The sequence below is a fragment of the Dendrobates tinctorius genome, unplaced genomic scaffold (genome assembly GCF_039654945.1).
Source record: "Dendrobates tinctorius isolate UK_male_01 unplaced genomic scaffold, ASM3965494v1 ptg000138l, whole genome shotgun sequence".
NCBI classification, from domain to species: Eukaryota; Metazoa; Chordata; class Amphibia; order Anura; family Dendrobatidae; genus Dendrobates; species Dendrobates tinctorius.
Genome location: NW_027361806.1, coordinates 17,175,495 through 17,197,742, shown reverse-complemented (window position 1 = coordinate 17,197,742; position 22,248 = coordinate 17,175,495). Strand labels below are relative to the sequence as shown.

Genomic DNA, 22,248 nt, shown 5'->3' with positions numbered 1-22,248 from the left:
ATCCTTCCTCCCTAATCCCACGAACGATAAGGAAAGAAAATTACACACTCTAGACATTAGGAGATGTCTCCTAGAGTACCTGACAGTTACCGACCCCAGGAAAAAAGATAATGCCTTATTTATTTCCTATCAGGGCACTAGAAAGGGCCTTAGGGCTTCAAAAAGTTTGCCAGCGAGATGGATTAGGGAGGCCATTTCTTTAGCATACACCTCAAGAGGCAAACCGGCCCCTGGCAAGCTGAGGGCGCATTCCACCAGGGCCATGGCAACTTCTTGGGCAGAGAGATCGGAGGTCTCGATCGACCAGATATGTAAGGCAGCTACTTGGTCCTCTCTGAGCACCTTCTACAACCATTATAGACTAGGCCTGGGTGCTTCCTCAGACCTCTCCTTTGGTGTCAGGGTTCTGCAGGCTGTAGTCCCTCCCTAAAGTAATTATTACTCTCTGTAATTCCCTCAGGTGGTGCGGTCATGGACGACCGAATAAAGTCGTAGTTACTCACCGGTTAACGGTATTTTTCAGAGTCCATGACAGCACCCGTATATTCCCTCCCTTTAGTTTAATTTGGGTGTGCACTTCTTCCTCTTATATGTACACGGGTAATTAGTAGTCGTGTAAAGTATTGTACATAAATTATGCTATTAACCATTGTGGTCCTCTTGTGCTCTGTAAACCAACTGATGCGTGGGAGAGGTGCCGCCCTTATGTATCTGTAGGATTTCCTGTTCCTGGAGGGCAGATCCCCTCGCTCAGGTGGTGCTGTCATGGACTCCGAAAAATACCGTTAACCGGTGAGTAACTAAGACTTTTTGCTGCATTTGCCTAAACGGTTGACTGCATGCTCTACATGCAGTAAGATCTATGTAGCCCTAAAAATTTAAAGTTACGGCTGGGTAATGTAAGAAGGCAAAACCAGAGAAATGTTCTGGTTACTTATACTTGTGTTCACATGTTGCAGTCACATTGTGACCACAGTGGTTTTTTTGGGTTTTTTTGCCACAAATGTCAAAGTTGTAACAAAACCTGATCATTTTTGCCACATTTTCAGGAAAAAAAAATGCAAAAACTGTACGATTTTTCCCCTGCAATTTTAAAAACAAATGCATGAAAATTTCCACTTTTGTTGCTAGATTAAAAAAGCAAAGATTACAAAAAAACAAAACAAAAACACTGCAGCAAATCATCACCGTAGCCTAAAGTGGTAGTGCAAGGCTTCTCATTTCTGCATTTGTCATAGAGAAACTCCGCTGCTAGCCAAGCAAGCGCCCAGCAGATATCGTGTGCAGTGGTGCTATGCAGGAGCAGAACTGAAGACATTACGACCCGCACTCCTGCCGAGAGTCATAGGTGATCAGAAGGTATCGTCTTGTTCATTAGAAAGGGACACGTCCAGGATACCTGCTGATGATAGTGCAAGTGTCCTGGGCGGTCTGTGGGGTCATAACATTATCGGCATCCCTCACGATGGACAGTGCTGGATAGCGCTGTGTTTTCTTTTCCTTTTATAAGGGTTGTTAGGTCATCATATACCTATGCCCCATCTACAGGATCGTTCTTTTTGCTCTTCAATGTGATTGTTATCCAAATGCTTCCAGTTAACTTACGATTTTCAGCTTTTCAAAATGTTGCAAAAATATTTTCACCATTATACTTAATTTTCCTAGCGGAGTAAAAGATCTAAATGTTTGCGCTGTTGATGACCGACGTGCGACATTTTAAAACTGATTAAAAGAATCGTTCAACATTTTACTCTAAAGAGCAGCAAAAAATCAGATTTTAATTTCCACCGTGTACATCAAACGGACTGGGCCACTTTGATGAATTTGACCCATAGTTAATCATCAAAAATAAATCAGAAACGAGACCAAAAAATGAGTTTAAAGAAAGAATCAATCTTTAAAAAAAAAAAAAAAAAAAAATTAAAAATGGTATCTCCGCCTCCAGAACAACCCAAAAGAGGACACTCTCTTTTTAATGCACACTAAAGATAAAAACCATTTACTTTTTGATTATGCTTCCCCAAAAATGAGGGTGGGGGGGGGGGTGTAAGGATCCAAAAGTTGTCTGTACCCAGAATAATGGCAATAAAACTCTTTAACTTGTTGGCCACATAACAACTACAAGCCCTCCATCAGTGCTGGAGACGGGGGAGGGAGTGACAGGAACGTTTTTGTTTTTAATTTATTTTTTTTTTAATTGTGCAAAAGTAGCGTAAACAAAAATAACTAATGAACTTGGCAGCCTCTTACTCACACTACCCCTGAATTAAAATAGTGTTTTATCAGGGTTGTAAAATGGCACCGCCAGTTGCAGAATTGTGAGTGGGTTGTTGTTTTTTTTTTTTTGTTTTTTTTTCGCGCCCCAATTTTTTTCTGCACATTCCCACACACAAGGGTGTGTATGTATGTATGCACACAGCTGTGTACACAGGTATATATAGTGTGGCCCACGCGGGGGCACACGCACAGGTATATGTGCCCACGCGGGGGGCCACAGGCGTGTACGCGCTGACGCGGGGGGCCACAGGCGTGTACACGCTGACGCGGGGGGGGGCCACGGGCGTGTACGCGCTGACGCGGGGGGGGGGGGCCACGGGCGTGTACGCGCTGACGCGGGGGTCGGCCACGGGAGTGTACGCGCTGACGCGGGGGTCGGCCACGGGCGTGTACGCGCTGACGCGGGGGTCGGCCACGGGCGTGTACGCGCTGACGCGGGGGTCGGCCACGGGCGTGTACGCGCTGACGCGGGGGTCGGCCACGGGCGTGTACGCGCTGACGCGGGGGTCGGCCACGGGCGTGTACGCGCTGACGCGGGGGTCGGCCACGGGCGTGTACGCGCTGACGCGGGGGTCGGCCACGGGCGTGTACGCGCTGACGCGGGGGTCGGCCACGGGCGTGTACGCGCTGACGCGGGGGTCGGCCACGGGCGTGTACGCGCTCACACTTTCTGACGTACGTGTACTTCTGTAGGCTTAGATACAAGTGTGTAAATTTTGGAGAATGGCCTCTGTTATCGCTTTATTGCCGTAGAGGCGCGGTTTACTGATCAGGATTGGCCATGTTGGGGCCTTTAATGGGGATTTCTGAGGTAAATGTGGGGGCGGTGTTGTTGACCACTGTGTTTGACCTTGCCCTCGGTGAGGGGATACTTTCCACCTGTCACCTGAGGTGATTTATGTCGGGGGGGCGGCTCTGACGCTTCACTATCGCAGACATGACGCCGCTGTTATTAATGTATCTGTTTTCTGTCAGCGCGCACACACACGGGAGAGCGGGCCCGGACAATGCACTCGCGCGCTGCACGTCGGGACTCGTAGTCTTCACAGCTGCGTGTAGGAATCGGAGGGAGGAGCGCGCACGACTACAACTCCCATGTCTCCCCTAGCGTTGAAGTCCCGGATGTCTACCGCGCCGGAAGAGAAGACAGCCTCTTTCCCAGCCATCTTTTGGCTTAACTAGCAAGCGAGCTCCGCGCTCCAGGCCTCGTAGAATCGGAGGACATCCACCTCTCTAGGGGCCATCATGCCCGGGCATTTGCAGGAAGGCTTCGGCTGCGTCGTCACTAACCGTTTCGACCAGTTATTCGACGATGAGTCCGATCCCTTCGAGGTGCTGAAGGCGGCGGAGAACAAGAAGAAGGAGTCAACGGGGGCCCCGGCCCAGGGCGCAGGCAAGACCGCGGCTCAGGCCGCCAAGCAGCCCAAGAAGGAGTCTCAGAAGGACCGCAGGAACCCGCTGCCCGAGAAGAAGGAGGAGGCGCCGCCGCCTCCGGTGGCGCTGAAGAAGGAAGGTGAGGCGGGCGGCGGGGCTAGGCCTCGGCCTGCAGGGGGCGCCTCCCGGCACTAGGCCTCAGCCTGCACGCACAGGGGCGTCCCGGCACTGAGCGCCACACACTGGGGGGCGCAGGAGATAGTGGGGGGCTTCACTGCCGGCCGGGTGACCCCACACTGGGGTGGTGACCCGCTTCCGGGCGTCACTGCTGGGGGGGTGACGGTGACCCTCTGCGGTGCCCGGCACGTGCTGCTGTCACCCTGCTCTGCAGGCGGGAGATGGCGATGGCCGCTCACCACGTGGTCACAGCAGGAGGAGGAGGATGATGGGGGTGGTGGCTCTGCGGTGTCACAACATGAGGGCAGCACGTGGCCCGGGCACAGTCCGGGGGGCGCTCTCTATGGGGGGCGGGGGCACAAGTTACATTTTTTTCTAGGGGAAGTTTTAGGTACAAGTTTTTTGCTACTTCTGTAACTAGTGAGGCCTGGGGGGGGAGCTGCCCTGCAAGAAGTGTCATTTTTCCCTCCTAGATCTTAATATTTTTTCGGTGGGGAGGGGCACAGACTTTTTATTGCGTTTTGCGGGTCATCTGCAGACGGTCCTGTTACTGGTGCGGCCCTCCATGTACTTCTCAGGACCACTGCACTGGATTTCATCAATTAGTTGTTTGTTTTTCTTTCTCATATGCATAAAAATAAATGCCATGCCTGGCCATATCACCAATTTTTGTTTTTAATGAGTAAGTTTGATCCTCCAATAATGGACATATGAACGGCCCCACAGAACACAACCCTATTTTATCATGTAGGGGAAATAGTCTGAATGAGGTCTTCAGGGTCTTTGCATAGTCCCGAGAGCTGGACGTCGGGCACTCTTGTCAGCGGTGTGTTCCCGTCAGGCACCCACTGATCGTATCCAGGGGAAATGACATATATGGCTGAGTCCTTTAAATGGCCATACATGCATTGTCTGAACTGGGCAGTGAAGATCTCTGCGATCGGCTGATCAGGTGGGTTTATCTGCTGGGGCCATTTCAATCAGCTGTGTGCAGCCTCGTATATTTGCTGCACCAAGACCATAAAATCCCAAGCTCCTTAGATGAGTGTGAACAGGTGACACCATGCTGGTTACAGATCAGACAACCCCTTTAGGCAAGGGCTACACCGAGACTTTGTGCCATGCCTTTCCATTACAGCTCAATTGATACAATCACCTTTTCTGCAGAAAGTCCCAGTGTATCCCTGGCCTTTATTAGTATCTGTGTACCTGTAATGTGGTACATTTGGGGAGCTACTTTATTAACCTGTTTTAACGCCAAGTCAAGGACTGTGTGGTGCAACTCGCTGCTTAGAGATGGGACCTGACAGTTTCCAGAAACTTATATAGTGACTGTCGCAAAATGTTGCCGTCAGTCAGCTGTTCTGGAGTTACACACTTTGGGTAAGGTTGATCATATATATTACATGAATATGGGCCAATTGTAAGAAAAGAAGAGGCATTAGGTATTTGCACTCCTGGATTTTCTCTGGCAGCCCCACAGATAGTGAATGAAGCAGTGGTAAGTATATACACGGCCATGGCTCCATCCCAAAATCCTGTCTCAGGGTTGGTTGGGCCCCATGTAGTCTGACTGCCCAACCCTTTCCACCGATCAGCCATCTCTTATCCTTATCCAACCCTTTAAATACTCTGCTTGGTGCTCACTAGCAGAGGATTGATGGCATAGGTGCATCGTTTCTAATGCCATCACTGACCCTCATGCTTTGTCCAGGTTTAGTTCTGTTTTTTCGGTTCAGCCGCAATTTCTGTTTTCACCAGAACAGATAGCACCACTTTATCTTTTATGACAGACCAAATTGTCGTGATCTGGTAGATCTTGTGCAGAAGGTGGCCGTCATGAGACTGGGCAGTCACTGGCGTGACTCTTGCTTTCTCGTGGGAGGAGGGGGGATTCTGTTTCTTTCTGTTTTAAAAGTTAAAGCCAAACTTAAAATGCTGATGTGAACCCAACCTAGTACTAGACCTCCCTAAAAGGGTTGGACATTTTACGTGGTTTTGCGCGGTTTACAGGTGGTAGGCTGGATGGGGCTTTCTGGATCTGTCTTCATCACGTTAAGTTTGTTTGGTCAGGATACATCCGAGACTGTTGGTGTATAGGGCTCATTCTGACTGGTTATAAATGGGTTTCCCAAAAACCACAGAAGTCAACAGCTCCACTAAATGTGTTGGGTGAATATACCCTCAGTTTGACTGATACGTGACCACGTAGGATTGCAGAAGGTGCGGAACTTGCGAGGAAGATGCTTTGGTGCCATCGTATTGCAATTGGCAGCAGTTGTACCCGCTAGAGGGGCATCTCCACAAGGCCCAGATCTTGTATTGCATGTAGCATTTAGCCCTTCACATGTAATCACCTCGGGTTTTCTCGGCGTCTGCACAATGTTAACAGGCCCCGTCAGTGTTTGCTGGGCGTGGAAGTCATTGTTCCTCTCGCAGCGCGTCTAGTATACAGGCCGACGTTTGTGACCGCACCCAAGTATATATGTGTATATATATATATTTTTTCTTTTAAGGTAATAATTGAGCTGCCTGCATTACACCCATTGGCTTATTAACCATGTGAGTCTCGCTACTTGTGGGACTTGTTCCCAAGTTATAATTGGCTTAGCATGGCTCGCCTGCATTTGCAGCACTTTATAGGCTTCAGCAGCTGTTGTCAGAGCCAGTTCAGCAGTAGCGGCATCGGGAGGGTGGCTATTCTCAGGCCCTTTTCGGAGCCCAGAAAGAGCTGTCAATCACGACTTGGCTGCTTATCCAGAAGACCTTGCAGCAAGGCCGGTGACCTTATTCTGTCCAGATACCTCTGTAACTGTAGTAAGGTTGTGTTTAGCTGAAAGCAGCTTGTAATCTTACACCTAAATATGTGCACACACCGAGAGGTCAGGACTTGGGGGGGTGGGTGACTCCAAATAACCATAGCAGTTCAGGAACATGGCTCTATTGCAGTGGTTGTGGTCTGATCGCCCTTTGATATTCCCATAAAGGTCCCTTTAGGGGCAGAAGTTGCTCAGTAGTAAATAAGACAAGGAAGATAGTTTTTGATTCTTTTAAGCAGACTTGCAGGGTTCGTTGCTTGTGTGGTTTACTCACAACCAGGGCTGTGGAGTCGGTAAGCCAAACCTGCGACTCCGACTCCTCAATTTCCCTTACACCGACTGACTCCACGACTCCGACTCCCACACATATTGCTTATATTTAAGTGAAAAATTTATTGTAGTACAACGTGAACCTCAGACATTTAATCATTTTTATGATCCAATAATCAAGATATTTAGATAGAACAGAATATATATTGGTGTACTACCCGGTTTTCATTCTTTTTGGTACAGATACGATATGGATAGACAGATATGGATAAATGGATAGATAGAGCAGATTTCTAATCTGCTTTTGCTATTGAAAACATTATCTATGAGCTCAAAAACCTTTCAGGTGATGCGGTTTTTTAAAAAGATGATCAGCTTTTGCAGCTGAAAAACGTATCCTCAAAAAACACAGGAAAAACGCTGTGTGTGAATGTAGCCTTAGATCAGGAATAGAACAGCCATTTATAGGACATTTCATAACTTTCCCAAACTCCTATGAAAAAATATTCAGCACATCCTGCATTGAATTACTGTACCCAATTTATTATATATTTTAGGAGTCGGTCCATTTTATACCAACTCCGACTCCACCAAAATGAGCACCGACTCCGACTCCACGACTCCGACTCCACAGCCCTGCTCACAACTTGAGTTTTCTTTAGATATTGTTTTGTGATTTTGTTTTTATAGAGTGAGCAATGTTTAACACTGTCACATGCCTAGTTTTATCACCCCTTTCTGTTCACCCTGGCATTTGGGCCTCCTGTGTCAGTGACTACTTGTTGACATGTGGTTTCTGTGTGCGCGACAGGGATCAGAAGAGTTGGCAGGAGGCCCGACCAGCAGCAGCAGCAGCAACCACCACAACAGCAGCAGCCACTGCCGCCGCAGCAGCAGTCTTCACAGGTCCCACAGGGCGAAGGGAAGCCTACCGAAAGAAGACCTATTGAGAGGCGGCCACCTCGTGAACGCCGCTTTGAAAAGCCAGCAGAAGAAAAGGGCGAAGCAGGGGAATTCTCCATTGACAGGTAAAGCTGCAGCTTCGTGAAGGTTTGTGTGTAGGATAAGTGCATTTATTTATAAGATTGGCAACTTTTTACCATTACAAGAACTTTACACTTAGGTGTCACTTTTTCTCTGCTTTTTATTGTGCATCCATTTATATTTGTAACTAGTTGAAGAGCCTGGCGCTGCCCGGGCATAGTAACTAACTGTGGTTAGTTATAGCAAATTATAATTATCCTCCATCCCATAGTCCCGTGCCCATATACCCATCATACATATTCGCCATCCCATAGTCCCGTGCCCATATACCCATCATACATATTCGCCATCCCATAGTCCCGTGCCCATATACCCATCATACATATCCGCCATCCCATAGCCCTGTGCCCATATACCCATCATACATATCCGCCATCCCATAGTCCAGTGCCCATATACCCATCACACATCCTCCATCCCATAGTCCCGTGCCCATATACATATCCTCCATCCCATAGTCCAGTGCCCATATACCCATCACACATCCTCCATCCCATAGTCAACCATTATGACATCATAATGAGCGGCGGCGGGGCTTGCAACCTATGATGACATCAGCGTCGCCATGGCAACCATTGTGACATAATGAGGGGTGCGGCTTGATGCGCACACACTTTCCCCAGTATGCAAATAGGGGCATTATGACATAATGAGGGGAGGGGCTTGACACACACGCTTTTTTCCCCCAGTATGTAGATAGGGGCAAAATTGTTTGGTGAATTGGAACGCTCGGGGTTAAAATTTTGCCTCACAACATAGCTTAGGACGCTCTTGGGGTCCAGACGTGTAACTGTGGCAAATTTTGTGGCTGTAGCTGCGACGGTGCGGATGCCTATCCCGGACATACATACATACATACATACACACTTTGAGCTTTATATATTAGATAGAATCATAGAATCGTAGAGTTGGAAGGGACCTCCTGGGCCATCTGGTCCAACCCCCTGCTCAAAGCAGGATTCGCTAAATCATCCCAGTCAGATGTCTGTCCAGCCTCTGTTTGAAGACTTCCATTGAAGGAGAACTCACAACTTCTCGTGGCAGCCTGTTCCACTCATTGATCACTCTAACTGTCAAAAAGTTTTTTCTAATATCTAATCTGTGTCTCCTCCCATTCAGTTTCATCCCATTGCTTCTAGTCTTTCCTTGTGCAAATGAGAATAAAGTTGATCCTTCTACAATGTGACAGCCCTTTAGATATTTGTAGACAGCTATTAAGTCTCCTCTCAGTCTTCTCTTTTGCAAACTAAACATTCCCAAATCCTGCAACCTTTCCTCATAAGACAGGGTTTGCAGACCAGTCACCATTCTGGTCGCTCTTTTCTGAACTTGCTCCAGTTTGTTGATGTCTTTTTTAAAATGTGGTGCCCAAAACTGGACACAATATTCCAGATGAGGTCTGACCAAAGAGGAGTAGAGGGAAATAATGACTTCACGTGATCTAGACTGTATGCTTCTGTTAATACATCCTAGAATTGCATTTGCCTTTTTTGCTGCTGCATCACACTGTTGACTCATATTCAGTCTGTGATCTATTAGTATCCCCAAGTCTTTTTCACATGTGCTGTCACTTAGCCCTATTCCTCCCATTCTATATATGCTTTTTCATTTTTATTGCCCAGATGTAGTACTTTGCATTTTACACTAATTCAGTCTCTGGACACCAGATCTACATTACATCACATCCACGTAGTCAGTTTATTTACTTTTTATGGCTTTGTGTAAATTGGAGCCTGTAAGAGCCTAGGTAGTCTTCGTGAGCTTTTATTCTTTGTCCTTCATTATTCCTACTATAGGCCCATTGGTGACAGACCACTTCGTGGTCGTGGCGGCCCCGGCGGTAGAGGGGGACGTGGCCGTGGACGTGGTATTGGCAGGGGCGATGGCTTTGACTCTCGTGGAAAACGTGAATTTGACAGACACAGTGGCAGTGACCGAGCGTAAGTATCTTCTGCTTCTCATTTCAGCTTTTCCTTTTGATTGTGTTTCCCAATGAACTTTCGACCCCACTGACCATATAACTCATTTTGGTTAGTTCTTCACATTTCAGTGGCCCGAAACATGAGGACAAGAGGGGCGGCAGCGGATCCCACAACTGGGGAACTGTAAAGGATGAACTGAGGTTGGTTGGGCTCATTCATGGCAACCTGTTTTGATAAAATTGTAGAGGTAGCGGGATGGTGTAAACTATATCAAACAGCATTATTATTGCTCCATTTATTCTATGGCGCTGTACATGTGAAAAGTGGTATACATAATAAAAAAAAAAAGTACAATAATCTGAAACAATACAGGTCACTGACTGGTGCAGGAGGAGAGGACCCTGCCCACAAGGGCTCACCGTCTGCAAGGCATGGTTGAGGGGAGAGCTGGTCATGTAGTGGTATTGTGGAATAAGGGTTACTGCAGGTTGTAGGCTTGTCGGAAGAGGTAGGACTTCATGTTCCTTTTGAAGGTTTCCACAGTGGCTGAGTCTGATATGTTGGGGTAGAGAGTTCGAGTAGAAGGGATGGATGGGAGAAATCTTGTATGCGATTGTGGGAAGAGGAGATGACAAGGGAAGTAGTGAAGGAGGTTACGTGCAGGTGAGTACTGGGAGATTAGGTCACAGATGTATGGAGGAGACAGGTTGTGGATGGCTTTGTAAGTCATGGTTAGGGTTTTCAACTAGAGTCTCTGGGCAATGGGGAGCCAGTGAAGGGATTGACATAGAGGAGAGGCCGGGAAATAGGTGGAGGCAGTAGGATTAGTTGGGCAGCAGAGTTTCGGCTAGATTGGAGTGGTGTGAGATTTAGAGGGGAGGGTCACAGAGTAAGGCTAAGTGCACACGTAGCAGAAAATTTCTGCTGGAAAACCTTACTCCCTTCCCAGAATCCGCGTGTGTTTTTACCGTGATTTTTGCGCGATTTATGCGTCTTTTTTCCGCACGTTTTCTAAATGCATGGAAATCAGAAACGCGGAAAAATCCGCGAAATTAATGAACATGCTGCGTTTTTTACCGCGATGCGTTTTTTTCGCGGTAATAAATGCATCAATGTGCACAAAAAGTGGAAAATGTATAGAAATGAATGGGAAGCTTATTTTTCGCATTTTTCCCGTGGATTTTTTGGCAAATCCGCAGGAAAAAACGTGAAAAAAACGCTGTGTGTGAACACAGCCTAAGAGATTGCAGTAGGCGAGGTGGGAGATGAGGGCATGCACTAGTGTTTTTGCAGATTCTTGAGTAAGTAATGTATGCATCCGGGATTTGTTTTTGAGTTGTAGTCGTCAGAAAGTGGAAAGGGCTTTGGTACGTTGTTTAAAGGAGAGATTAGAGTCCAGGGTTACCCTGAGGCAGCGAGCTTGTGGGACTGGGGAGAATGATCAGCCATATACTTTAATGGATAGGTCTGTTGGGGGGGGGGGGGGGGGGGAGAAGATGATGAATTCTGTTTTGTCCATGTTAGGTTTTAGAAATTGAGCAGAGAAGAAGAATGAAATAGCGGACAAACGTGGGATACTGCATTTGGTATTTACACCAGACTTGTTTTTTTGTTTTCTTTTTTGGAGTGAGCATTAAGCTGCTCATACACAATGAGCAGCTTTTGATCCATTCTTCTTTCTCTTGAAATCCTCTATCAGAGGAGAGTCAGTAGCTCACCATGAAATAGAAGACTGGATTGCTGAAATTGTCTTGTTCGGCCGACATTGCTCTGATGTGTTTAAGCATCTTACAATAGATGGTGCTGCAGAAATGTAATATTCACATGAATCTTCTGAGGGGTCGTTGTGTTGCTCTAGTTTACATGTAATTGTAAGCTATGTGCAGTGTCACATTGATAAGGGGTGGGTGGACAGGATGCCTGTGTGATAAGCTTTTCCCATATCTTCAGCTGATGATGCCTGCAATTTTGCTGGCTGTAGACAAGACTGCAGGAGTTTGCATTATTTTTCTCCTCTGTCTGATATTTAAGGACTTGTTTTTAGATATAAACTTGGCATATTTTACAGACTAGGCCCATGTTGGGGGAAAAATTAAGACTTTTACCCCTTGCAATTAGGGGACTCTGCATGCGACACATGGGTTTGTGGTAAACTCTGCAATGTGTGCACTTGGCCTATAAAGTTACAAATCTGTAAATGATAGCTAAAGCAATCTGGTTGTCAAGGAGGGCAAAGCTGGGCCTGGAAAAACCTCATAATATGTGAATGATTTTTTTTTTATCAGGTGTTCTGGGTGGTGATATATATTTAGGGTCTATATTACAAATGTTTTCTATAAGAATTTTGTCTTCTACAGAAAGTTAAGAACACACTATTTTGATTGTAAGATATGACGAATGTGAATTACTGAACGGCGTTGAGCTACATTGATGGCTATACTGAAATGATGTGTTTATTGCCCTTAGGTTATTATGTTTGTATGTGGTTCTTTGTGAAGGTTGCTAATGATGTTTGTAACAAAACTAAATGCTAAAAAATTGTTTCAATAAAAATGATTTGATTTAGAAAAAAAAAGAAATCTGGTTTTCCAGTACTTGCAAGCAACAGCATATTGGAAGCATGTTTGATCACTTGAACATTAGTCTGGTCTGACAAGTATGGGTGATTTCCCCCCCCCCCACACTGTTTGCTCAAATGACTGTGCCTCCTTCACAATTGCTATGCCCAGTGCCAGGATGGTAATAGCACTTTTGCAGAAAAATTGCTTCAGGGTCCTTAGCGCCTTTGTTTCTGTCACTTTTCTGGACCCACTTTATTAGCCGTGTGTTTGCTAAAACTAGAATGTCTTCAGTGTTGTGCTCAGTACATGAGTGGCAGGAAACTCTTGCTTTTTATAGTAGTTATGGACTGGGGACATGGGGCCATTGATCAGTCCTGCCGGGCAGTGCTAAAAGTTGCCTCTTCCCTGGTGCAATATCTTACCAATTTAGAAGAAGTCGTCTGACTGATTTTTCTTTGGGGTTCCCTATAACCTGAATTCTTAGTAATTTGTGGCCTTTCATACCTGAGATTAAAAAATAAACATAGGTTTTAAAGTTTTCTGCAGTCTTGGGAGCACTCAGGATTCACGTGATGATAAATTGTTCAGTTTATTTAATGACTAAGCCAACAATCCAAAAATGCAGGGTTTTCCTCATTGTGTATTATTTTTCAGCGAACTGGACCAGTCAACCGCAACAGAGGAGACGCCCGAAACCGAAGATCATCCCGCCGCCGACTCTGAGAACAAGTGAGTGGTAATATAGAATTGCTAAGTCGCTGCAGCACAACTTGCATTAGGGTTGATCTTCATAGTTGCAAAGCTCCATAAAGTTTTCCTAGCTCTTGTAAGGCGTGCCACAACCTGACGACTATCCCTTTTAAATATGAAAGTTCTTTACAGTTTGTTTGAACAGTCATTCTGTGCTGACAGACCAAGTACTGGCTCTCTGTGCTTCATGGCAACCAATCATTTTATTTTACACTTTTCCACCTACTTGTTTTCAAGCTGTCAATAAATGACGGGGGTGGTGGAGATTAAGGGAAAGCAAGCAGGTGGGAAGGTGAATTTAAATGTTTGGCTCCGCCATGAAGCACTGAGCGGTTGGACTTAGTTTGAACAGTCATCCTGTGCTGACAGTCCCTTTTAATGTCTAAATCGCCCTTCCTTCACATGCAATAAATACTTTGGCTTTTGGCAAGGTCCTTGGAAAAAATCGCATCCCAGTTTTGAGGCATTTTTTTTCTTACTGCTCAGTAGGGGCCTAATATATGTAAGCTCTTGATAAAAGTAGATCCTACCCCTTTTAATAATCTGGTTGTCTTCATTTGAACCCCCACTATCTTATAAATCATCTCTTTGATTTTATTGGGATCCAATCTGTGGTCCTCTCAGATTCTGCAAATAAAACTGCTTTAGCCCGGAGTTAGTCTTGGGCTCCCATCTTGGTGTTCCCTGTATAGCTGTTCGTCACCGAGACTCAGCTGTCCCCATGCACTGAAGTTTTTTCCCTTCTGCTGTTCACTGGGCAGGAAAAATAAACAAAAGCATTGAAAAACTTCAAATGCTTCAGTAGTTCAATGAAACCTGTCATGTAAAAATGCAGTTAATCTGCCTATCAATAGTGTTCTGAAAGCCTGGTTGCTGGGAGAAAATGAACTTAATTCCTTCTAGCAGTCTTGCGCTTTCAGGGGTGCAGCCATCGAGGCTTCAGTCACCGCTCAGAATATAGTGATTGGCAGCTGTAACCGCACCCTGGCATGGACTACCGGCTCTAATGGTGAGCTGGCTGTCAGTCAGTGCCCTGGGCGCGGTTACAGATGCCATTCATTATGACCTGAGCAGTGACTGAAGTGATGCTAGCTGCACTCCTAAGACCTAAAGCCCAGGGCTGCCAGAAGGAGTAAAATTTAATTTCCTCCGGCAGCCGGGCTCTGTGCGATGGCCACATGTCTTCAGAAAACTATTAACCTGCAGATCAAACTCTGTATAGATGACTTGGTGTGGATTTAATTTTGTATGATGTCGTAATTAGAGTTGAGCGACTTTGGTCTGATCGGGTTTCGTGAAACCCGAATGAAACAAAATAAGTTTCAGATGAAACTCGTCCGACTAGAGCAAAACAAAATCGGAGTTTCATCCGAAACCCGACCCCAATGCAAGTCAATGGGAAATAAAAGTCGGACGAAACTCCGACTTTGTTTTGCTCTAGTCGGACGAGTTTCATCTGAAACTTATTTTGTTTCATTCGGATTTCACGAAACCCGATCCGACCAAAGTCGCTCAACTCTAGTCGTAATCCTTACCTAGATGCTCACATTTGTGTATGTGTCTGATGAGATCCAGCGTTTGGTACAGTTTCTGCCTGATGGTGATTCTAATATCGTTATTTTTAGGGAGAATGAGGCTGAAGAGGTGAAAGAAGAAGGCCCCAAGGAAATGACCCTGGACGAATGGAAGGCCATGCAAGACAAAGAGCGCTCAAAAGTAGAGTTCAATATCCGGAAACCAAACGAAGGTGCTGACGGCCAATGGAAGAAAGGATTCGTCCTCCATAAGTCCAAGAGTGAAGAGGTATTATGGTCGTTTATCCCTCACCTCCATTATGGCTTGAAAGTACATTGGGTTATGCCAGTTATTCAATACAATGTGGAGGAGCCTATTGTACTATAAAACAAGGCAGATTTTTCATGCACTACATGTAGTTATTTGCATGTTAATGAAAAGGGAGAGCATGGATTCGCAATATTCTTAAAAGAAAAATCTGATTTAGGTGGCCTCTGTGGCCCCATTCTTGGTACTGACAGAATAGTCTTTAAAGACTCCCATTAAATATAAGGTATAAGATGAAGGGACTGGCGCTTGCAAGAGACCTAGAGGGAGCCCCTCGGCTCAGGCACTTGTTCACAGCCCCTTCCCGACCAATACAAATTCATTACACATCAGATTATTACATGCAGGGGGGTGGGCGTAACTTTAAGGGGTTGCAACATGTAATACTAGCTTCATTATGATGATGACCTTTTAACATAAAGCCCAGAATATCTTCTGATGTCCCCGCAGGTGCATGTTCACCAAGAGATCGTCTGGAATCAGGTGATTAATTCAGCAGTGGTTTTTTTTTTTTTTTCTTTCATCTTGGCTAGTGAACCTGTGGACATAATTTTTTATTCTGTTTGAGACTTGCTCAATGTATCTGTTAGATGTTTCTGGTGCAGACCCTTTTCAATCCCTAAAACCCCTTTTAAGGTTTATATGCAGGTGTGTGGAAGGGGTGGTGTTGGATCTCCTAGGCCTCGCTCGTTTGCTGTGAATGCTATTGTCTTGCAGTTAGACAGGCTCATCCAGTTCCTGTTTTTTAATATGGTTTTGGATTGGCCAGTTATAATCCAGTGTGCTAAATGTAAAGGGTTTTCTTTCTCTGCCTCTCCTGGATAATGTACAAATGACAGTGGCTTTTAATTTTACCTTTCACCCATTTGTCCTATTTTTGTAATGTTGGGTCCGTAGGAATGATCGGTCTGTGATCCGTCTTGGTAATTATTTTAATAACACACCACATGAGTAATTTTTGGATGGGTTTGAAGGCTTTATCGACTTAGGTGGAGCTTTGCGTTAAGTGGCGTAATGGCTTAAATCTGCACTGATGCTTCTGATGACTCCACTCTGTACAGGCGACAAACAAAAAAGTATCCTGTTGTTTTCACACATGGTCAGGAATGATACTGAGATTTCTTATCTTTTTAGACATTCTTTTAAAGAGTCCTTCTTTCTGTAGTATATTCTAAGTAGTTTGAGAGACTGATGTACAACACACCAGGCTGCAAAGATTATTCTATGCCTTTGGCTTTGTTAAGCTAGAGTGAAAATGGTCACACATTTTGACTATGGCATCTGTTTTTTTAGGGAATGTTCCAGGAAAGAGCAGAGATAATCACAAGCTTTGGAATAGAGAACTAATAGAGCCGCATTCTCTGTTGGCACTGGCTGGCATTTTTTTGTTTGTATGACCCAGGTCATTGTTATGTAATCTGTCTTGCTAATGCAAAAATGGCAGCCCCAAAACCTTCCCCCACCCCACACTAATTGTTGCTTTAAGGTTTCTTTTTTTAGGACACATTTCACCCTTTGTATACTGTGAGGTTGGAGAAGTTAAATGTTACTTATTTTTCCTTTTTGGCAGGTTCATGCAGAATCTGAAGGTTTGGATCATCACTTCCGCAAGCCTGCAAACGACATAACTTCCCAACTTGAGATCAACTTTGGAGACCTGGGACGCCCCGGACGTGGACGCGGCGGTGGAAGAGGAGGACGTGGACGCGGTGGAAGGCCCAGTCGTGGGGGTAGAACTGACAAGGTAAATTGCATGTTTGTTGCGTCATATAAACATTTGGTCTTTTGACTCTTTAGATGTTTTGAAAAAGTGATGGAAAAATTGTAAGAGGGTTGTCTCCGCTGTATATGCATAGAGTATAGTCAGCCATATCTGATGGCTTTGTTCTCTTCCCAGGACTTGTAAGAATTGTCTGATTAACCTGGTCACTAGAGATGATTAGATTGATTGGCAGGACTCCATTCAAGTTCAGTGGTACCCAAAGGCCAGTCTGGAGTCCCGACAGTCTTTTACATTGTGGCGTCTCTGCAGTGGCATTTGATATGTCAGGGCTGGTGCGACATAACGTTCAGGTGACGCTACGCCAGCCATGAGTAATCAAATACTGGGACTGGTAGAGGATTAATTGGATCGTAGGAATCCGGCCTAGCTGCCATGAACCATGGTACCTACCACTGACCTGGATCGGCGTTTCGCGAATCGATACTCTTCTCCGTGGGTCACCTTTGTTCACTCTTGAAAAACTGGTTTAGTCAGCGAAAGCTGCAGCTAGGCATTGCTATATTAAGGGGCAGCAGTTCAGATGAATGTCAGCCAGTTTAATAAAAGGGTGGCAAGAGTCACCAAGAACGAGAGCTGCTCTTATTGAAAGTCTCTTTTCGAATTGGCAAGGAAAGTCCCTCTGATACCTTTTATCTGATAAGCACTTGGATGGAGGTCTTCTTGATGAGGCATCAGAGGTTTCCCTTTAATATACAGTTGCAGATTGTGTTGTCTTGCTTTAATGTGTGCTTGTGCTTCAGTCACATGTAAGGTAACATTTCCCTCTTTCTTTCAGTCAAGTGTCTCAGCCCCTGATGTAGATGACCCTGAGGCTTTCCCAGCTTTGTCGTAAACTGGATGACTAAAGTCCCATCCTGGTGCCCCTGTGGCCCCTCCCTTCTACGAGGCTTGCATGCTTAAGGATCCTAAACAACTACAAAATTAAAGACTGTCGATCATACCATTCACACCTATGGACTGAATTTTATCTGTTTTAAAAGAAAAAAAAAAAAGGACTTCTCTCGCTACACAGAAGCAACCATACGGTAGTTCAGTTTTGTATTTAGATACGTACTGGTAGCAGGGACGTTTTCATAATTTTTCCAGAGATTATGCTTTCTTCATGGATACTTTTTTGTATGGCTGCTTGAAAATATGCGTTTCCAAACTTGAAAATATAGGTGTGAAAAGTGTGTACCAGTTAAAGCTTTTACTTCATCTGTGTTTTTATTCTTTTCCAATGTTTTTTTTTCTTTAACTTTTTTAAGCTTTAGTTTCATGCTAACACTAGATTTATTTTTTTTTCAACTTATAGTTTATACTTGGCATATAAGCCACGTTCCCTGCTTTTTTTTTTTTTTTTTTTTTTTTTTAATGACTTTCCATTTGGAAAGGTATGCAGTGGTGGTAGTGATTACTTTTTTTTTTAATACATTTTTTTTAGACTTGAAAAGAAAATTAGGGTACACGAGTAGAGAACACCCAATTTGCCAGTGTATGTTTACAAGCAGTCTACTGGAATCTTAGCCTATTTTTGGCAGTCCCACATAGTTATTTTTTTTTTTTTTTTTTTGTCCAAGCGCACAATAGCTTTAAATTTTTAAATGTGAAATGTGCGGCTGAATTCCCAAGGGGTGGATGAGTGTATATAATTTTAAGTAAACCATGAAGAGAACAATTTCCATTTTCCAAGTCTAAAACCCAATCCGATAACTTGCTATTTTGCCGTAACCTTTGTGTTAGGAGGAAGCATTTTATAAATGGCACTGAAAAGACTTTCAGGTGACTTATTGTCCTCCCAAGCCTGTATTATATTAAAAGGGGTGATGCAAAATAACCCCCTCATTGTAATTTTTACCCCACATTGTCTTATTATTTCTAGCTTTTCGGTTCCACTGGTTGACAAATGAATGTTTCTCTCTTCAGGGGATGTTATACGAATTCCACTCCCTTGTTGTTAAGGGTTTTCTTTTTTTTAATTTAAATTGCTTATATCTAGATGTGGGGGAATTAAAAAAGACCACTTCAAAAATAAACAAAAAAGATATCAAAGAAAAACACAAAAAAATACACAAAAAAATAAAAGAATAAAAAGCTGTCTACAGTGTTTGTTAGGGTAAGATACTCCTATTATTTAATATTCTTTTTACACTTTTTAGCTGGATATAAAATTTGTAGGTTCTTATCTGCATAGTTTAATTAAAAAAAAAAAAACACAGATATTATCGCCCTATTTTTATAAAAGCTGTACAGTTGACGAAGTATCCAGAACCGTCGTGCACCACGATAAGCGCAATCGTAAATGTTCCTGTGCCCCTTGCGGTTTTGTACTTTGCTGGATGTACCCTATCGCTTCCAGCGCTAGCAGGGTCAGTGGTATTTTTATTCAACTGGCTTAGCTGAGATTTTTTTCTAGGAGATATAATTTACTATGAGGCTACAAATCAGAGGTGTATTATAAATGACAACTTAGAAGTGAGGTGACTCTCCTCTTGGCCTTGTGTGGAGTGGGATATTATACTCTGTTCTTAGTCTGTGCTTCCCTCGGGGTGGGGGGGGATCGTTGCAAGCCCTATGAGACGTTATTTTCTTAGTGTTCTTTTTGCTGCTTATCTCGCAGCAAGCGATCGGGGCTTTCCAGTGTATGTGCTAATCGAGTAGCATTTCAGGCAAGCCTTGATAGCTTACTTTAGGACCGTGAAGCCTGAAGATGCAATACTGAATAACATACACAGGAATCAAGTCATCTGCAGATCAATAGATATTAGAATAGGTCAGTTATAGGCATAGGAAAATGTGCACAAATTTGACAACTTGCACTGTGTCCAGCTGCATTTAAAAAACAAATGTAACATGCAAATCATTGATGCACAGTTTCCATTTTGATGCATTATCGTAAATGCAGTTATGAACACTTGTTATTACATGAATGACGCTTGGAATAATATTTAGCCGTCATGGCACGTGGATATATACAGGGCTTGCACTGCGAGTTCCCTAGCCTATCCTTTTTGGACAAGGCCATTGCACACCTGCTAAAATCATTTGAGCATTGATTTAATGCACAGAACTGATCTCCACGTGCCCTACTAAAGCATTTGGAAAGAAATGTCCAGAGGTGACATCTCTTAAAATTCTGCTTATGTTTCTTAAAAAGCGCTAAGGGTCGGCAGGAGCCTCGCGGCAGCAAATAAGTGGTTTATTGTGAAGTTTGCGGGTGTGCAGCTCTTTCTAACGTGAATAAGTCTGCTGAACCTTTTACCCTGTGGAAGCACTGATTTTACTCTATTGTGATTTCTGTGGCTGCAGAAAATTTACTTTTTTTTTATTTTAATTTTTTTTAATTTCTCTTATGAGTTCTTAAGCTTTAAATGCACATAAACAGATAGTCCCCGATATTCCCCGGTGCTTAAAAATGAGCCCTTGTTCTGCAAGAAAAATAATACAAAAATAATAAATCCTATAGCTGATAAAGTCCATCTGACTTAGTTGATGATGTTTCATAGTTGTAAATTTGCCTCAAGTCCATTTTGTGTGAACTGAAACTGTGAACCAACCTGTCTTTTGATGGATGCTTATTGAATTAAAGGTTAATTTTCAAGCTCTTGCCAGTCAGAGGGGACGTGCTGTGCCAGCGTGATTATTCCTAGGCCTTGTGCACACCGTGCTCCCATCTCTTGCTTTAAACCCCTATGACAACACTTCTGTAGCTTGTCCAGGACTTTTGTTACACAAGCATGAAAGTTTGATTTCAGCCTTATTTTTGTAATAAGACAGAATTTACAAAAATGGAACAGAATAAACCAGTCCAGGTAAGAATTTTTTTTTTTTTAAAGGAACAGGCTACATTATTTTGTATATCTGTCAATGCTAAAATAAAATTGATGTGTATTTATGCCCATACTCAGTGTTATCACTGAAATGAGAATTCCCTGGAAGCGGAACTTAATAAATGCTGCTCTGAAGCCTAAAGATGAAACCTAAAGTAGCTGTGACTGAATTTGTTTGCAGTTATTCGTCTGGCCAACACACGTGAAATATCGGCCGGTGTCAGTCTGCACCTGGACAGAGAATGGTTTATTATGTGTCTGACGAGAATCTTGGGTGGATGCACAGTAACTATCCAGATGTTAATTGTTTGTTTTATTGCAAACGATAAAATCTGTAAGTGTAAAAAAAAAAAAAAAAAAGTGCGTTTTAAAGTCAGCGTCACAGATCAGTTTGGAAAATGAACATTTGTAATTTAAAATTTTCTTTCAACCATATAAAACAAATTGTGCTGTATATGCAATAAGTGCAGGTACCTTTGGGCTAAGTTCACATGCTGCTTTTTTTTTATATTGCTCTAAATGAATGGGGCACGCAGAAGTTTATATGTTAGAAATTGTAAGGGTAAAGAGCAGATTTTAACTTTGCTTTTATGGAAATATTTTCAGTGTCTGCAACACAAAGTGTGAGTGCTTTAAGTATCAATGTCTCATGCAAGTCTATGAAAAGACATTGAGGTATCCCTGGGACAGGACCTTTGGACATAGGTGCCGCAAGGAGTCGTAACTCCATGAGGTTGGCGTTTGCGCCTTCGTCCAGCCACATCCCTTTTCCTTCCTTACTATTTAGGCTGGGAATACAGGACAGAATTATTGCCCCAGTATCTCAGCTGAGGAGGGAGAACTGTGGGCCTCCTTATGTAAAGGGAGTATATTCATGGAGAATTGCCTGGCTCTGCTGCACTAGTACATTAGTAACTTCGGTTGGCTTGGTTCTGACTTTCTTGCTTCTTATTGCGTCGTCACCTGGCAAAATCGTTCAGTGGGCAGCGAAGCTTGTATTCCCCTGTGGCACCTGCAGTAAAACTGCTCAAATGATATTTTGCTTCTTTTGAAGTAAAAATTGGCAAAGCTGTAGCATTACTTAGCTCAAATAATTTACCATTTTTCTGTTGGATCACCCTCTTGTTCACACTGTTCTCGTTAAGACTAGTGACTGAGATGTAACTTGCGAGGCTCATGTTCACTCACTGCTCGGTGGTCCTGAATGCAGGGCTGTGGAGTCGGTAAGCCAAACCTGCAACTCCCGAGTCCTCAATTTCCCTTACTCCGACTCCATGACTCCAACTCGCATATATTGCTTATATTTAAGTGAAAAATTTATTATAGTACAATGTGAGCATCAGACATTTAAAGGGAATCTGTCACCCATTTTTTTGCCCTATTAGCTGGCGGCATAGACATCGGGGGCTTATCTACAGCATTCTGTAATGCTGTAGATAAGTCCCCGATGTAACCTGAAAGAGAAGAAAAACAAGTTATATTATACTCGCCGAGGTGGGCGGTCCGGGTCCAATGGGTGTTGCGGTCCGGTCCGACGCCTCCCTTCATGCGATGACTACCTCTTCTCCCGTCCTGAAATGACACCGGCGCAGGCGCAATGCTCTGCCCTGTTGAGGGCAG

At 44.1% G+C, this 22,248-nt stretch overlaps 1 protein-coding gene across 4 annotated transcripts; it reads left to right on the top strand.

The window, feature by feature from the left end:
• The first annotated feature begins 3,396 nt into the window (after positions 1-3,396).
• Positions 3,397-20,420, top strand: SERBP1 (SERPINE1 mRNA binding protein 1). Of its 4 annotated transcripts, none has more exons than XM_073544748.1 (9): positions 3,397-3,790; positions 7,729-7,945; positions 9,758-9,901; positions 10,012-10,083; positions 13,099-13,173; positions 14,820-14,997; positions 15,487-15,519; positions 16,607-16,780; positions 17,595-20,420. In XM_073544748.1, exons 1-9 carry the CDS (start codon positions 3,523-3,525, stop codon positions 17,649-17,651), a joined length of 1,218 nt encoding a protein of 405 aa, XP_073400849.1. In that variant the 5' UTR covers positions 3,397-3,522; the 3' UTR covers positions 17,652-20,420. The 4 variants fall into 4 exon arrangements, with proteins under 4 accessions (XP_073400849.1, XP_073400851.1, XP_073400848.1 ...); XM_073544747.1 differs by having other exon boundaries at positions 3,398-3,790; positions 9,997-10,083; XM_073544750.1 differs by lacking the exon at positions 15,487-15,519.
• Positions 20,421-22,248: the final 1,828 nt, after the last annotated feature.

What these genes read in the sequence shown, in the direction of transcription:
- SERBP1 (XM_073544747.1), top strand. Translation starts at nt 3,523, where the DNA reads ATGCCCGGGCATTTGCAGGAAGGCTTCGGCTGCGTCGTCACTAACCGT. An exon ending in GGTGGCGCTGAAGAAGGAAG is followed by an intron (nt 3,791 to 7,728) that starts GTGAGGCGGGCG and finishes TGTGCGCGACAG; the next exon opens with GGATCAGAAGAGTTGGCAGG. An exon ending in GCCGCCGACTCTGAGAACAA is followed by an intron (nt 13,174 to 14,819) that starts GTGAGTGGTAAT and finishes CGTTATTTTTAG; the next exon opens with GGAGAATGAGGCTGAAGAGG.